This window comes from Pleurodeles waltl, chromosome 10 (genome assembly GCF_031143425.1).
Source record: "Pleurodeles waltl isolate 20211129_DDA chromosome 10, aPleWal1.hap1.20221129, whole genome shotgun sequence".
Taxonomy (NCBI): domain Eukaryota; kingdom Metazoa; phylum Chordata; class Amphibia; order Caudata; family Salamandridae; genus Pleurodeles; species Pleurodeles waltl.
The window spans coordinates 1,017,721,485-1,017,736,279 of NC_090449.1; the positions used below are offsets into that span (position 1 = coordinate 1,017,721,485).

The following is a 14,795-nucleotide window of genomic DNA, read 5'->3' on the forward strand; positions in this document are numbered from 1 at the left end:
AATATTGTTGTTTCTCTCACCTAGTACTCCCACCAATACGCATTCCTTTCCACTGCCCCTTAAGCACCTCTGGGCGCCCTGCTTGTTGTTGTCATGTGCCAGCGTGATTGTCGGGAAATATTAAGTTAACACTCCCTCACCCCCAAGTCATACTGACCAAGCTACCCCCCTTGCAATCAGCACAACAAACAATTTGCGTTGTCAATGTACATTCTTTTGTTATATACTCCCTTGGGTGCGGTCTGCACTAGAGCAGTGGTTCCCAACCTTTTGACTTCTGTGGACCCCCATTTTATCTTTACTGGAACCGGGAACCCCCACTGAATCATTATTGGAATCTGGGGACCCCCTCACTGAGCCATTATTGAAAGCTGTGGACCTAATCTGTTAATATTTTTTTAATTTTTAAGCAGTCGCGGACCCCCTGAGAAGGCTTCGCGGACCCCTAGGGGTCCCCGGACCACAGGTTGGGAACCACTGCACTAGAGTATTCTAATAGTTTGCACAAGAGTATTATGACTTTACTTCTGCACTTTACAGTGCGGTTTGCACCAGGCGCCTTAGCGTAGAAGTGACAACATAAGATGCTGTGAGGCACTCGTCCAACAAGGTGGCCAAGCAGCGAGAACATCTGGCCGCCCCGGGGCTCGAGGAGTCCGGCCTCCATGATTAGTATAGCAAGGTCTGCACCAACACCCAGGGTCACAGGTATGGAAAAACCCAGGAGCCATAACATCAGTGGCAGGGGTCGCATGCATCATAGGACCATCGAGGGTCATAAGACTAGGCCGTGCTTCCTGCCTGACTCCCCTCCGGCCCCCATGCTGAAGTTTTGACTGTAAAAGCTCCTGGGCCAAGCCGCCGCCATTTTATGATGTCTATTTTTATCATGTCTTTTAATTACTTTAGAATTTTAACCTTGCACTGTCTTGTAAATAATTATGGTCTTAATTAATCGAAATAAACATAGTTTGTACTCCCAGTCCGGTCTTGCTCTGCAGGGTGAGACGGAGTACCAGTTTTGGGAGCCTGGAGGAATGGTGAGACAGGTGACACCAGAGGGTTGAGATCCACCAAAATCCCAAAATCACCACTGGGTAAATACAAAGTAGACCTAGGAGGCAGCAAGACCAATGCATACATTAATCTAATGCATGTATTAGTCAGACTCGAGTAAGAAGCACACAACATTCAATCCCCCCTTTGTGGCCCAAAGCTGAAGGCCTAGGGAACTCATCCCCCCTCACTCTACCCGGAGAGGACATTCACATCTTTTGCATGGATGGTTACCTTTGTTTAATTGAAACACCTTCTTCAGTACAGCTGTGGTCCTCAGACCCCCTCATCACAGACATTCTTTTTAGACCAACCTTTCAAAGTAGTAAACCACCTAGAAACAGAAGTCTAGAAAACCCCATTATTGGAAGACTAAAAGCGTAATGAACTGACAGACAAATGGTGAATGTCCCACCCTCACAGGAACAAATCCTGGATTTTCTTCTGGCTGGGAGTTCCACAACCCATGCATTCCCGGGGGTCGCTACAGCTGTCTAGAGATTTTCAACCCTACATTAGTGGCATATCAATCCACCAATCACGCTATGAAGACACTGTTGCCTCAATACCTCCACGTTCCAAATATACTCAGTTGCTTTCCCCTACTAATCAATGCAGATGCTTATGTGCTCCAAAAAGCTCTGCTTCCAGACGCTACATTCGGCTTCCTTATGACACAGCCCAAGTTAGACCTCCATTGAATCAGACACAAGAGTGGGGACACAATGCCAGTATTGGGACTTTCTGGGCAGGCACAGTCGTTCAGCACAAAAATCCCATTGTGAGTGAATTTGTGGTAATGGGTTCCCCACTCTGGGCCATGCTGAGACCTGGTTGCAGTCAACTTGCTTACTAAATCACCAAAAAGATGGCTAAGGTGCAAGAAATTATGGCCAAAATCAGAGAGCCCAGTAGAGGAGGAATAATGGCTGCAATTTACTGAAAGTAGTTAACATGCAGATATCCAAAACACAACATTATTATACTTAATTTAATTAATTCAAACTCAGCAGTGATCTGTCCAATGGTTTGGAATGATGCTCTTTGCTTATTGAATACAACTTCGCTCACAATAAAGGAACTCGCTTCTCAAGACAAGATCTGAATACCGATGTGCCTGATTTCTTCATCTACCTTTACTTAAACATTACAAAATGTTATTACTTTTTCTGTTCTACTATTGCATATTGAGTGCTGTGATCTGTTTTGCTTACTATTACTTGTGTATTAGTTTACACAGTGTTTGTGTCCAGGGGTAGTAGGGCACTTGATGACATGCACCACATTCTGTTCCTCAAATATTTTACATTACTGTACATTCCCCTTTGAGTGCAGCCAATCTTCACCCTTACTACCCATCATATCTAAAACCAGAAAAACATTATACTACATTAGTTAAGATAAAGAAGGACAATAAACATACACAATAAATATTTTCTTTGATTTTTTTAAACAAATCAACAAAGAAATTAGTTATTTTTCCCCATTCGCTTTCCACACTTTCCATTACCCTGCTAAACAAATGCTTAACTTTTTTAATCTCCGCTACTTCTACCCAACACAACCAGTATTACAACTTCCCACTGACACAGATGAGTTTTTCGAATCAAAAAGGCAGAGACAGTCTAAGTTATGAATATTCATTAACTTTATCATTGCGTGAAAAAATGCCTGTAGTGGCATTTTTCATGCTTGTGAGGCTGATAATCAAAGCCCGTAATCATCTCACTGAGTTTTCATTCATGGTCAGAATTGTCAGGAGTTCAAGCTACATGTCTACCAAAATACTTTATCACCTCATCTGGGGTATGAAGCACTATACAAATGCAACATCAATACAATCATTTACCTTTAATTGAGTTGTGTTATCGAATTACCAGTTTATGGAAAGTTTAGGTTATGCATATTAATTTAGAAGAAGGGCCCGATGTGACTTAACTTTCAGCAATGAATCTCGGGACAATACAAGCCATGAAGAGTTGAAACTAAAACGTTTAACACAAGAAAACTATTAAAACACCTAAAGTAACCACGTCTTTAAAATATAGCAGATAAGATTATATTGCAGCAAGTGATGCAGTTGACATTAGCATAGCTCACACTAGGGACGCATCACAAGATGTTCCTCAGCCTGTTGCTTGTGCCAACTAGGAAGAGTCTGGATTTACATAAAAAGCTGGAGTTAACAAATAATCAAATCTAGAGATCGACGGGAACACCCTCAGCTTAACTCCCAGTGCAAACTGAATGCATCTGTGAAGAAACTACGGTATTCAACCATCTTTAGTTGAAAGTGGAGGTGCGGAGGTCTTGATTAGAATCTCTTAGCATCCATTCCTCGTTAGAATCTCTTAGCATTCATTCTTCATTAGAATCTAGGGTGACCACCTGGCATTGAGGCAAATTCTGGACAGGACTGTAAAAAATTCAGGACAAAGGGTCAAAATTCAGGACAAAAATTCGAGAACAAACATCAGTTTTACAGACACACGCAAGAGAGGCCATGCTCACTATGTTGTCAGTGCATTTATTTACTCTTTTTTAACATAGCACTATTTATTCACTGTGGACCTTTTGTGATTGCTTCCTGGTATGCTACATTCAGGTGTCACATTACGTCCTTGTTCAGTAGTAAATTAATACCCCCTTCAGTACTGCGGCAAGGCCATCACCCCTACCCAAATCTACCCGATCTTTCCTGAAGAGAAAGTAACAGCAAAATTTTGATTATGTTTCTGAACATTTTAAAACCCCTGGCAAACAGTTTGGGACACATTAAGGTAATTAGCCTTATGCTAGTTTAAACAAATTGAACAAAAACATCTGTCATACCCCAAATGCCCATGGTCTTTCAACCTAATTTATTTTTTAAAGAGGCAGGGCAGATGATGTGGGCGACAGTCTCACTCCTAATGTCAGGATGTGATGTACCCATAACTTGTCTGTAGTCTCACTGCACTAGAGTGTATGAATGGGACTCTACATTTATCTCAGAAATGGGAGCCCGGACTACCAATCAAAGATAATAAAAGAGGAGGATGAAATTGAGATCAAATGGGAGATCCACGGCAAGTAATTCAAAGGGTTGTTGCTAAAAACTGGATAAATAAAGAAGAGAAGAACAAGGTGGGACAATTCCTAAAATCAGACAAGATGGGTCCACCAAGACTATTCAAAGGTATTGGGTACCTGGGGAGTTGTCTCTGCTCACAGGAGTGAAACAGAAGGGGCACTGTCAAGTAGTTGAACAAGCAACACCCATCCACCTTGGCAAACTCTTCTGGTGCAATGGTCCGCTGTTAGTGCTTTTGAAGGGTGAGCAGGGGCCAGACCCCTTGCAAGGTTGTGCAAGGCAATTGCCCGCTTTATCTATGTCTTCATATGGTTTTGAAATTGAGCAAAAGCCAAACTAGAGATCTGGGTTATCCCTAAGTGTCAAGTACACATAGAATCTTCAAAATATTTGGGATGTAAATTGCATAAACAAAATTTACAAATTTTATAATGTAATTAGTGTTTCTTCAACATATGGCACTGTTTTCGCCTTCATATACAATTAGATCTCAGATTGAACTGGGAACCAGTTATCTTTTGATACCTAGTGATTAATATCTACCATTCTTACACTGATTTCCAGGATGAAAATCTCGGCAGAGCGAACGGTCCCTCCAAGCCCAGTTTGCTTTTTGATCTTCTCTTCTGCTTTCTGTAAAGGCCACGTGGCACTAGTGAAGATGGTGTGCTACCCCAATGATAGTATTATTTTGCAAACCTTCCCCTGCTCATCCTTCATTCCTTCTTCAGATAGGCCACACATCTGATTTGGTCACTGTGGCGCCATCAGGAGCTCTTTCCACTGTAAAGCTAACTGTGACTGTGGGTGGATTAGGTCTTCTGGACTGGGAATGCTATTATTCAGTTGCACAGGTCCAATGGGTGGCTCACTGGCTTTCTGCCCAACTCCCTGTATGAGATGGGGTTTACCAGTAAAGACTTTTAAGGAAGGCTTAATGCACTGCTTATTGTTTCCTACTGACCATTCTACGGATCACCATCGGGGTTATCATGCACGGCTTTCTCTTGCCTTGCCAGAACCTGTAAACTCACTGACTCGAAGAAACCCTATGCTCCTGCACTACCTTTGCTAAGCCTTCCCACTCGCACAGGATGGCTGTGCTTAGAGCAACTCCATCAGTGGCATGTTGCAGGTGTCTTAAAATTGGGGACTTTGTTTCTGAACAGTGAGCTACTAAATTTCCAAACCCTTGTGGCACACTACCATCTTCACCCCGGTCAACTCCTTACTTACAACCACCTTAAATAATCATTAAATGCCCTATTTCATGTCTGCCACCTAGCACTAACCCTACAAGAGGTGTGCCAGAAGCTCTGTACCATAGGAAATGGTGACAAACTGAAGGAATGGGTGTACAGACCTATCCTGCAACATGGAAACCACTCCAGGTCTTCTCGTCATCCTACCTGGGTGATTGATGTAGCCAAACCTCTGCAAGATATGGAATAAAATACTGGACTTTCCCCACAAAGTATCCCACAGCTGTCACTTTAAGTAAATTCATAGTGCTTCCTTGTGAATGCATTTTGCCAGTTGCTTGCCATTGACGTTGTGGTTTGTAACTCAGAATTTGTTGCTTTCAATTTGCTGGCTTTATTTGTTTTAGGCTATGCAGCTTGAATTAGTCCCTTCCCTTGCCAAAGCCTTATTTACAGTATCCTGCTGAGTGCTCCCTTTCTGTAAACAGGCCTGTAAATCTTGTTCTTATCTTATCATACTTGCTGTGCATTCAAAGAACAAAGTCAAATGTCAGGCTCTGTCTTCAGTGGGAACTTAGTGTTTACTTTCCTTTCTCTGACTTCGAAGTGAGAGGATTTATGCAACAATCTTGCTGGATACTGGGGTTAGGGAAGAGTTTTTTCTATCACATGACACCATTTAAATAAACTTGAGAATATATCAGACTTAGAAGTACAAATCAAGCACATTTTTTTTAATTCTGAACTGTGCTGGAAACAAATACCTTTACATGATTAAAAGAAATCATTGCATTAGGTGATACAATTTCCACACATCGTCGTCTGTGCACAGTATAGTTTGATTTAAAAAACTGTATATCTGTGCAAATGTAATGGTAATTTCAATCAAAAATGTGTTGTCTGTAATGGCAGTGTGTTAGCATAGCATCCATACTGCACTCCACTCTGCTCTGCACCACTACACACCACTGCACCCTACTCTGTATCACTCTACTTTACACCACTCCATGCCACTGCACTCTTCTCCATTCGGACCCACTCCACATTATGCCACTGCACTCTATGCTACTTCACACTATGCCTCTCTACTCTCCTCTATATCACTCTACTCTATGCCACTGCACTCTAGGCACTATACTCTACACCACTATACAATACTCCACTCTGCTCCACTCTACACCACTGCACTCTATGCCACATGAGTCTACTCTGCACTCTATGACACTGCACCACTCTGCATTACTGCACTCTCTGCTACTCTATTGTATGCCACTCTACTCCACTACACTCTATGTAACTCTACCCCATGCCATTCTATGCCAATGCACTCTAAACAACTGCACTGTACGCCACTGCCCTCTACTCTGTAGCACTGCACTCTACGCCACTGCTCTATGTGCCACTCTACTCCACTCTACATCACTGCACTGACACTCTGCTCTGCAGCGTTGCACTCTCCACCACTGTACTATACACCAATGTACTACAGTATGTCCTGCTGCATTCTATGCCACTGCACTCTATGCCACTGCACTTTGCTCTACTCTGCACCACTCTACACTACGCCACTGCACTCCCTTCAACGTGAGTCTACTCTGCAATCTATGCCACTGCACCACTCTACACTACTGCTCTCTCTGCCACTCTAATGTATGCCACTCTACTCCACTGCACTCTATGCCACTCTACTCTATCCCACGCCACTGCACTCTAAACAACTGCACTGTACCCCACTGCATTGTACTTTGCACCACTGGGCTCTACGCCACTGCTCCTATGCTACTCTACTCCACTCCACACCACTATGCCACTAACTTTAAGCCATGCTGAACACCAGCTACTCTGGTGTATAACATGGCTAATGGCTAAAACACATTAGCAAAGCCAATAACTCTTTCGTAGGTGAGACCTATTGCTTTACCAATGTTTGTTAGTACTATGAGGTACCGAAGTACCTGAAAGAACTGTGAAAAATACAATTACATCATAATAAAGGCTGCTACAAAATGCACAAATACATTTTGGTTAAATAAAAAAAAAGTGCTTCTCAAATACACATTTGAATAATACACAGTTTATACCTAGTACTAAAAAAATTTATAACACTCCATTAAAACCACACGCTCCACAGCTCACCTTGAAACACCATTACAATACCTCTCTGAAAGAAATATCTTTGCCACCAGAAAACTTCAAGTGACTCCTTTTAGTAAAGTCAATGCAGGTTTTCAAGCCCTTTTGTATTTGCAGATTTACCAGTTGGGCACATTTGCATGTCTTTAGGGAAGGAGACCCCCTGGCAAGAAGGTCTGATTCTTATCTGTCTGCCCCTCCCTCAGAGCATTGGAGACTCCCTGCCTTCCAGTCCAGCTGGGGAAACTGATCTGCCCGTAATTTCGCCCTGCCTCCGTTGTCCTTTAGGTGAAAGGCTAAAATTACGGACCAATGCCGTCCGTTAAAGTTTTCACTACGGACAACGGACAGCAGGGCAAAATTACGGACAGTCCGTGAAATTTACGGACGGGTGGTCACCCTATTAGAATCTCTTACCATCCATTCCTCATTAGAATATCTTACCATCCATTCCCCATTAGAATCTCTTAGCAATAATTCCTCATTAGAATCTCTTAGCATCCATTCTTCATTAGAATCTCTTAGCATCCATTCTTCATTAGAATCTCTTAGCATCCATTCTTCATTAGAATCTCTTAGCATCTGTTCCCCATTATAATCTCTTAGCATCTGTTTCCCATTATAATCTCTTAGCATCCATTCCTCATTAGAATCTCTTAGCATCCATTCCTAAGTTAGCAAAGAATCAAATCTAGAGATCGACGGGAACACCCTCAGCTTAACTCCCAGTGCAAACTGAATGCATCTGTGAAGAAACTACGGTATTCAACCATCTTTAGTTGAAAGTGGAGGTGCGGAGGTCTTGATTAGAATCTCTTACCATCCATTCCCCATTAGAATCTCTTAGCATCCATTCCTCATAAGAATCTCTTAGCATCCATTCCTCATTAGACTCTCTAAGCATCCATTCCTCATAAGAATCTCCTAGCATCAATTCCTCATAAGAATCTCTTAGCATCCGTTCCTCATAAGAATCTCTTAGCATCCGTTCCTCATAAGAATCTCTTACCATCCATTCCCTATTAGAACCTTTTAGCATCCATTCCTCATAAGAATCTCTTATCATCCATTTCCCATTAGAATCGTTTATCATCCATTCCCCATTAGAATCTCTTATCATCCATTCCCCATTAGACTCTCTTAGCATCCATTCCCCATTAGACTCTCTTAGTATCAATTCCTCATTAGAATCTCTTAGCACCCATTCCTCATAAGAATCTCTTGCCATCCATTCTCTATTAGAATCTTTCATCATCCATTCCCCATTAGAATCTCTTAGCATCCATTCCCTCTTAGCAAGACACAAGTCCCCTATCAGGCACAGAGGGTAAGTGCCATTAGGTAATATCTGCTATAAACATCTAAATTTAATCCAGCACTTGGCACTGAACTAGTGTTGGATGTGTCTAGCTTCCGACAAATGTTCACATTTACTAAGGCTTTGGCAAGGTAAACACCTGAATGGTTTCAAAACAAACTCTTTCCTTCAGATTTTTTGAAAATTTCAAGTTTAGAGAGTTTGTCGGTTCTAATCTTCATTTTTAGCAATGAACCCACCAATAAGGTTCTTGAGAATTAGTGCACATAATCCTCTTTTCCCTTTTTGAACTAGGCAACATGAAGGTGCCATCAGAAAACTTTCCTCATGCCATGTTGACTGTCTCAACAGAATATGTCTATCAATTTCTATTCCGTTTTTAGGGACAAAGACATGTAAACTCTTATAAACCAAACGAGCAATTCAGCTATTATGGCTAGCCTGAACAGGCATCCAGTGAATGGAATATACAAACATATAAATCAGATATTTATAAGCAAAAGGTTAGAACGACTGAAGTATATGGAAGAGGCAATTGTTTACTCACACCTAGTGTGACACACAAAATATGAATAATGGAGGTCCTCGAGAGGGTTGGATGGGGTTGAAGATCTTTTCTTAGGCCAGAGCCCAAGTTGGATTGCAATGCAAATGTTTGCCAGCCCATGAACACCATGGGATTTAATTACCTTAAGATCATTTATAGTGTCTCCAATTTAGGAGCAGAACAATCAGTATTATAGTAGATGTATTTTTAGCCACCTAAGGTCATGATGAAGGCTCTGTATTATACGGATCTTTATAGATGTTGAAGTATGTTGACCCCAGGAAAGCGCGAGTACTGTGTTAGCTTTTGATCTTGTATCAGATGTAGGACTTCTTGGAAAAAAAAAAAAGTTTTATATTGTCTGACCTGCTCTTGCTTTGTGCATCACATTTGTAATAGGCTGTGGTACCTTGTGGGATTTGATGTCATGTGCAATCAGCTACCAACCTTATGGCTCTAGTAAGTTGACGGCACACCCTTGGTTATAGAAGTAAGTAACAGGAAGCCCATTAATATTAAGCCCAAGTAGTGTTTATACTGGGAACCTAATCATGACTAAAGAGTGCCCTGGACATCATACATTCTGCATCCCTTGTGCAACCCAACATTATTTTAGGCTGTTGTGACCTCCCTGGAATTCCTAACAGGTTCCAGAATTGTTGGAACCCCTTCAATGAGCCTGATGAAGCACCAGGGCTTACACTTTATCCTCATAGTTGATTTTTTTCATTTTTGCAATTGTATGTAGCACTGACTCAACACAAAGGTACTGGAACACTTTACATGAGCACCAGTTACATTACACAAGGACACATTCATTTGGGGATTTTTTTTGCAGGCATGAGGAGATTAAGGGGGTCATTCCGACCGCCGGGGCCGGGGTCGGCGGGAGCACCGCCAACGGGCTGGCGGTGCCCCGCAGGGCATTCTGACCGCGGCGGTTTGGCCGCGGTCAGAACAGGAAAACCGGCGGTGTCCCGCCGGTTTTCCGCTGCCCTGGGAATCCAGCAAGCTGCGCCGCCATGGGGGATTCCGACCCCCTCACCGCCATCCTGTTCCTGGCGGTTCCGACCGCCAGGAACAGGATGGTGGTGAGGGGTGTCGTGGGGCCCCACTTTGAATTTCAGTGTCTGCTTTGCAGACACTGAAATTCGCGACGGGTGCCACTGCACCCGTCGCACACCTTCCACTCCGCCGGCTCCATTCGGAGCCGGCTTCCTCGTGGAAGGGTGTTACCCACTGGGCTGGCGGGTGGCCTTTTGGCGGTCGCCCGCCAGCCCAGTGGGAAACCCAGAATGACCGCTGCGGTCTTCTGACCGCGGGACGGTCTTCTGGCGGTCCCAGCCAGGCCGCCGGCTACCGCCGCCGGCGGGGGTCAGAATGACCCCCTAAGTGATTTGCACAGAATCACAGGATATTGAGCCGACACAGACTCAAAACTGGTTTCCCAGTTCCAGAGTCAGCAAATCTGACTATTACACCTAGGGTCGCCACCTGGCTGGTTTTCTACCACCACCACCACTGGCCTTTTAATGTCCAGTTGGTACAAAATAAGCAAAATCACTTAAAGATGGTACTTTTTGCCTTTATCTGTGCGTCCTTCAAACAGTGAATATAAACAGAAAGCACTTTTAAATGTGTTCTGGAGCTGTGTCAACGATCTCTCTCTTATAATTAAAGTAAACAGAGGCAGAAAATTCATGCTGCAAACAAAATCATATGATTTTGTTTACCGTCCTATTTAGTATCACGTCCAGGTTTTTGCAGACTCTTAAAGCAAAAACAAATTGCATAAGTCATCCCTTTTCTGGTGTTTAGCTCCACTTGAGAGCACTGGTAAACTACTGAAAACATACGAGGCTCTGCGTTTTCCGTATTGGTTTCTGGACTACTTTTCTTTTTATATTTCCTACGCAGCGCGATCTCGCTGAGCAGTAGTAGAGCACTTTGCATGATATCGACCCTGTTGCACGGATAATTGCACTTTTGCCGATACGTTTGACTGCGAGCGAACTTCTGTTTCCTTTTGTGTGTCTCTGTCACGCTCAAGACGGCGGTCGGCTCGCTTATGTGAAACTGTTTTACTTCTCATTTTCAGTTTATGTGGCAAGAAAAGTCCTGTTAGGCGTTTACAACGCTAATAGCTCTAACTCGAGCAAATGCGAGACCCATTACATTGCAAATGCTTGTATCTCTTGGAAACGTGGCAACCTTAATAGCAGCACATTCTCTCAACTGAAAATTGCGTTGAGGTGAGCTGTAACTCGGGAACATCATAGCCTCTCCCGTGTAGTTACAAGAGATGAATGTGAGGTATCCTTGAAAATGCTTAAACCCCACTGTCCCTGTTTAGGTGAGAGTAAATGAATTCCCGTGGGCTCCCATTGCTTCTTCCATACCAAGCAAGTCAATATTAAGAGGCCACCTAGTGTGCAACCACCAGGGGGCAGTAGATCAGAAAACGCACTCCTATTGGCAGGGAAGGCGAGGAGAGGAAATTAAGGGGCATATTTATACTCCGTTTGCGCCGAATTTGCGTCGTTTTTTTCGACGCAAATTCGACGCAAAACTAACTCCATATTTATACTTTGGCGTTAGACGCGTCTAGCGCCAAAGTTCATGGAGTTAGCGTCATTTTTTTGCGTGAACACCTTCCTTGAGTTAATGATATGCAAGGTAGGGGTTCCCGTCTTAAAAAATGACTGCGATGCATATGCGTCGTATTTATACTCCCGGGCAAAAATGATGCCCGGGAGTGGGCGGGTCTAAAAAACCCGCATTTGCGCCGGATTTTAGCGCCTGGGTCAGGGCAGGCTTTAAGGGACCTGTGGGCTCAGAATGAGCCCAGAGGTGCCCTCCCCTGCCCCCAGGGACACCCCCGGCCACCCTTGCCCACCCCAGGAGGACACCCAAGGATGGAGGGACCCACCCCAGGGACATTAAGGTAAGTCCAGGTAAGTATTTTTTTTTATTTTTTTTTGTGGCATAGGGGGGCCTCATTTGTGCCCCCCTACATGCCACTATGCCCAATGACCATGCCCAGGGGACATAAGTCCCCTGGGCATGGCCATTGGGCAAGGGGGCATGACTCCTGTCTTTGCTAAGACAGGAGTCATTTCAATGGGGGTTGGGCGTCATAAAAAAATGGCGCAAATCGGGTTGTGGCGATTTTTTTGCCTCAGCCTGACTTGCACCATTTGTGGACGCCCATACGCCATTTTCCCCCTACGCCGGCGCTGCCTGGTGTACGTCGTTTTTTTTAACGCACACCAGACAGCGCCGCCGGCTAACGCCGGCTAACGTCATTGAATAAATACGGCGCCCGCATGGCACTTCAGAATGGCGTTAGCCGGCGCTAAATTTTTTGACGCAAAACTGCGTTGGCGCAGTTTTGCGTCAAAAAGTATAAATATGGGCCTAAACACATGCAGCAGCCCATGTATGTGCGCCAGAAACTCAGTCTGTCAAGATTTGCATGGCAGCCCCTCTTTATGGATTGCATTTATTATAGCGCCAACATCACTGATGAGGCGTTGAAAGCAACGCAACATTTACCAATTGATTCATTGAGTGGGTTTAAAGCCCAGCATACTGGCAAAGCAACTTCAGAACAACAGCAAAACCAGACGCTTCATGTTAAATTGAGGCTGAGCTGACATAATCTGAAAGTGCAACAGTGTGCGACAGGCCTGCGTTTCTCAGTATCGTGACATGCAGCGTGATGGATCTGAGGGGTGTCCCGGGAGACAATGAGAGCGTCGCCGTCCTTCGGGGCTGCGAAGCCTTACAATAAAGGTTTGGGACCGGCATTTTTTTTCAAGTAACAAAAAGTGCCTTAGGTACCTTGGTATGTATGTACAGTCCTTTAAAATTACTAATACAATATGCATTACATTACTTTTTTTCGGGGCAGTCTCGCTGCCGTTATACCCATAAAGGCCACCTGAAATCTTGAAAGTGGGGAATCTCGTGTGAAAAAAATATAATCAGTTCTAGTGCTTCGGGTGGGTTTCATTAGAGTCTCAGTTAGAGGTGCAATGGCCCAGGGCATTTAAAACGGCAAACTGCAGAAAGCACAGAGTTAAGGGCCACAGCAGAGAGTTATTCTCTAAATAATGGGGTAACCATACAAACACCTCCATCTAGAACGATCCCACCTGTCGATACATGGTCTCCAGCGCCTCGTCTGTGGAAAGAAGCGCTATATAAACACAAAAGAAAACTAAACACAACTGCACGTCACAGAACCAAACTGATCTTCGAGCCGCTTGTGCGCATTCACGGGGTAAACAAGGTGCTTATCGTCTCAGCTGCGCGGTTCTTAAATAAGGAAACTTTCACTGTACCTCCTGCCGGACTTCCGTGGACGTCGGCGCTGAGAAATGTCGATTTATAAACCCATAGGCCCGGAGAGGGAGCTCGACAATGCGGCCGAAGAAGGAGGCAGCTCGTAGTTCCTCCATTTAGAAAGGGAAGTGCTGGGCAGCGCCTGCCTGTGACCTCTGTTTTCAAGCCGCTTTCATCTGTAGTTTCTGCTACTCCGATAAGCCTCAGCCCCGGGGAAGGATGGGTGGGGGCCGCACAGGGCCTCCTTGTTTTACACTGTATGCAGTACACAAGGGGACTGAGTTCTGAGTGAGAGACAGGAGCCCGGCCAGTACCTTAAAATGTCACAGCATGGCCTGGAGCGCAGGAATGTGCGGCGCCTGCCCGCAGAAGCAGAATGCCCTCCACTGGCTGCCTATTTATAGAGAGGGTGTTTATCTTGTTCCCTTCTTTTGAAAGTTTTTCACACTTTGATTAGACTTATTTAATCCATGGATATAACAACAACGCAGTGGCTGTTGAACACGAAATACTTAACTCCTTAGCTGCTGAAGCGTTTCCCTTCCCAGTGATAAACCTATTTTTCATGGCCTGTCTTGACAGTGCAGCTGTCGCAAGACAATTATGTGAGCAACACTAGAAAGGGACATTGGCTCCGCCCACCAGACAATTATGTGAGCAGAACTAGAAAGGGACTTTGGCTCCGCCCACCAGACAATTGTGTGAGCAACACTAGAAAGGGACTTTGGCTCCGCCCACATGTTGGTAGTCTAGGAGTAAATGTTTTGATTTGGTAGCCTTCCACCAAAAAAGTGCTTTCTTGCTTTTGAGTGAACAATTTGTTAGATAACAACACTCAACAGTCCAGGGAAGTGTAAAAGGCCATTTATCAGAACAGGCTTGCAATTCAATATCATTTCAGCATTTTAGTTAACTTATGTGAACATCATGAAACAATCTCTACATACCAACCCCATTCTTTCTTCGCACCAAACTTTCACCCCAGTCCATCTTGCTTCACACTTCCTTTCACCCTTTCCCCATGAGCACATTCCATATCTAGTCTCATTCTACCTTCTTTCGCCCAAGCATCCTTCAATGAAAACTTCCCGCCCTGTCCCGGGCATCCCACACATCTTC

The 14,795-nt window shown here is 44.2% G+C and overlaps 1 protein-coding gene across 1 annotated transcript in view; it reads right to left on the bottom strand.

The window, feature by feature from the left end:
- The window catches only part of ATP2C1 (ATPase secretory pathway Ca2+ transporting 1), a 472,867-nt gene extending 458,574 nt beyond the window's left edge, over positions 1-14,293 (bottom strand). The window contains exon 1 of the mRNA XM_069211924.1: positions 13,676-14,293. Coding sequence (XP_069068025.1) covers positions 13,676-13,792 — 117 coding nt within the window. The 5' untranslated portion in view covers positions 13,793-14,293. The remainder of the gene's footprint in view (positions 1-13,675) is intronic.
- Positions 14,294-14,795: the final 502 nt, after the last annotated feature.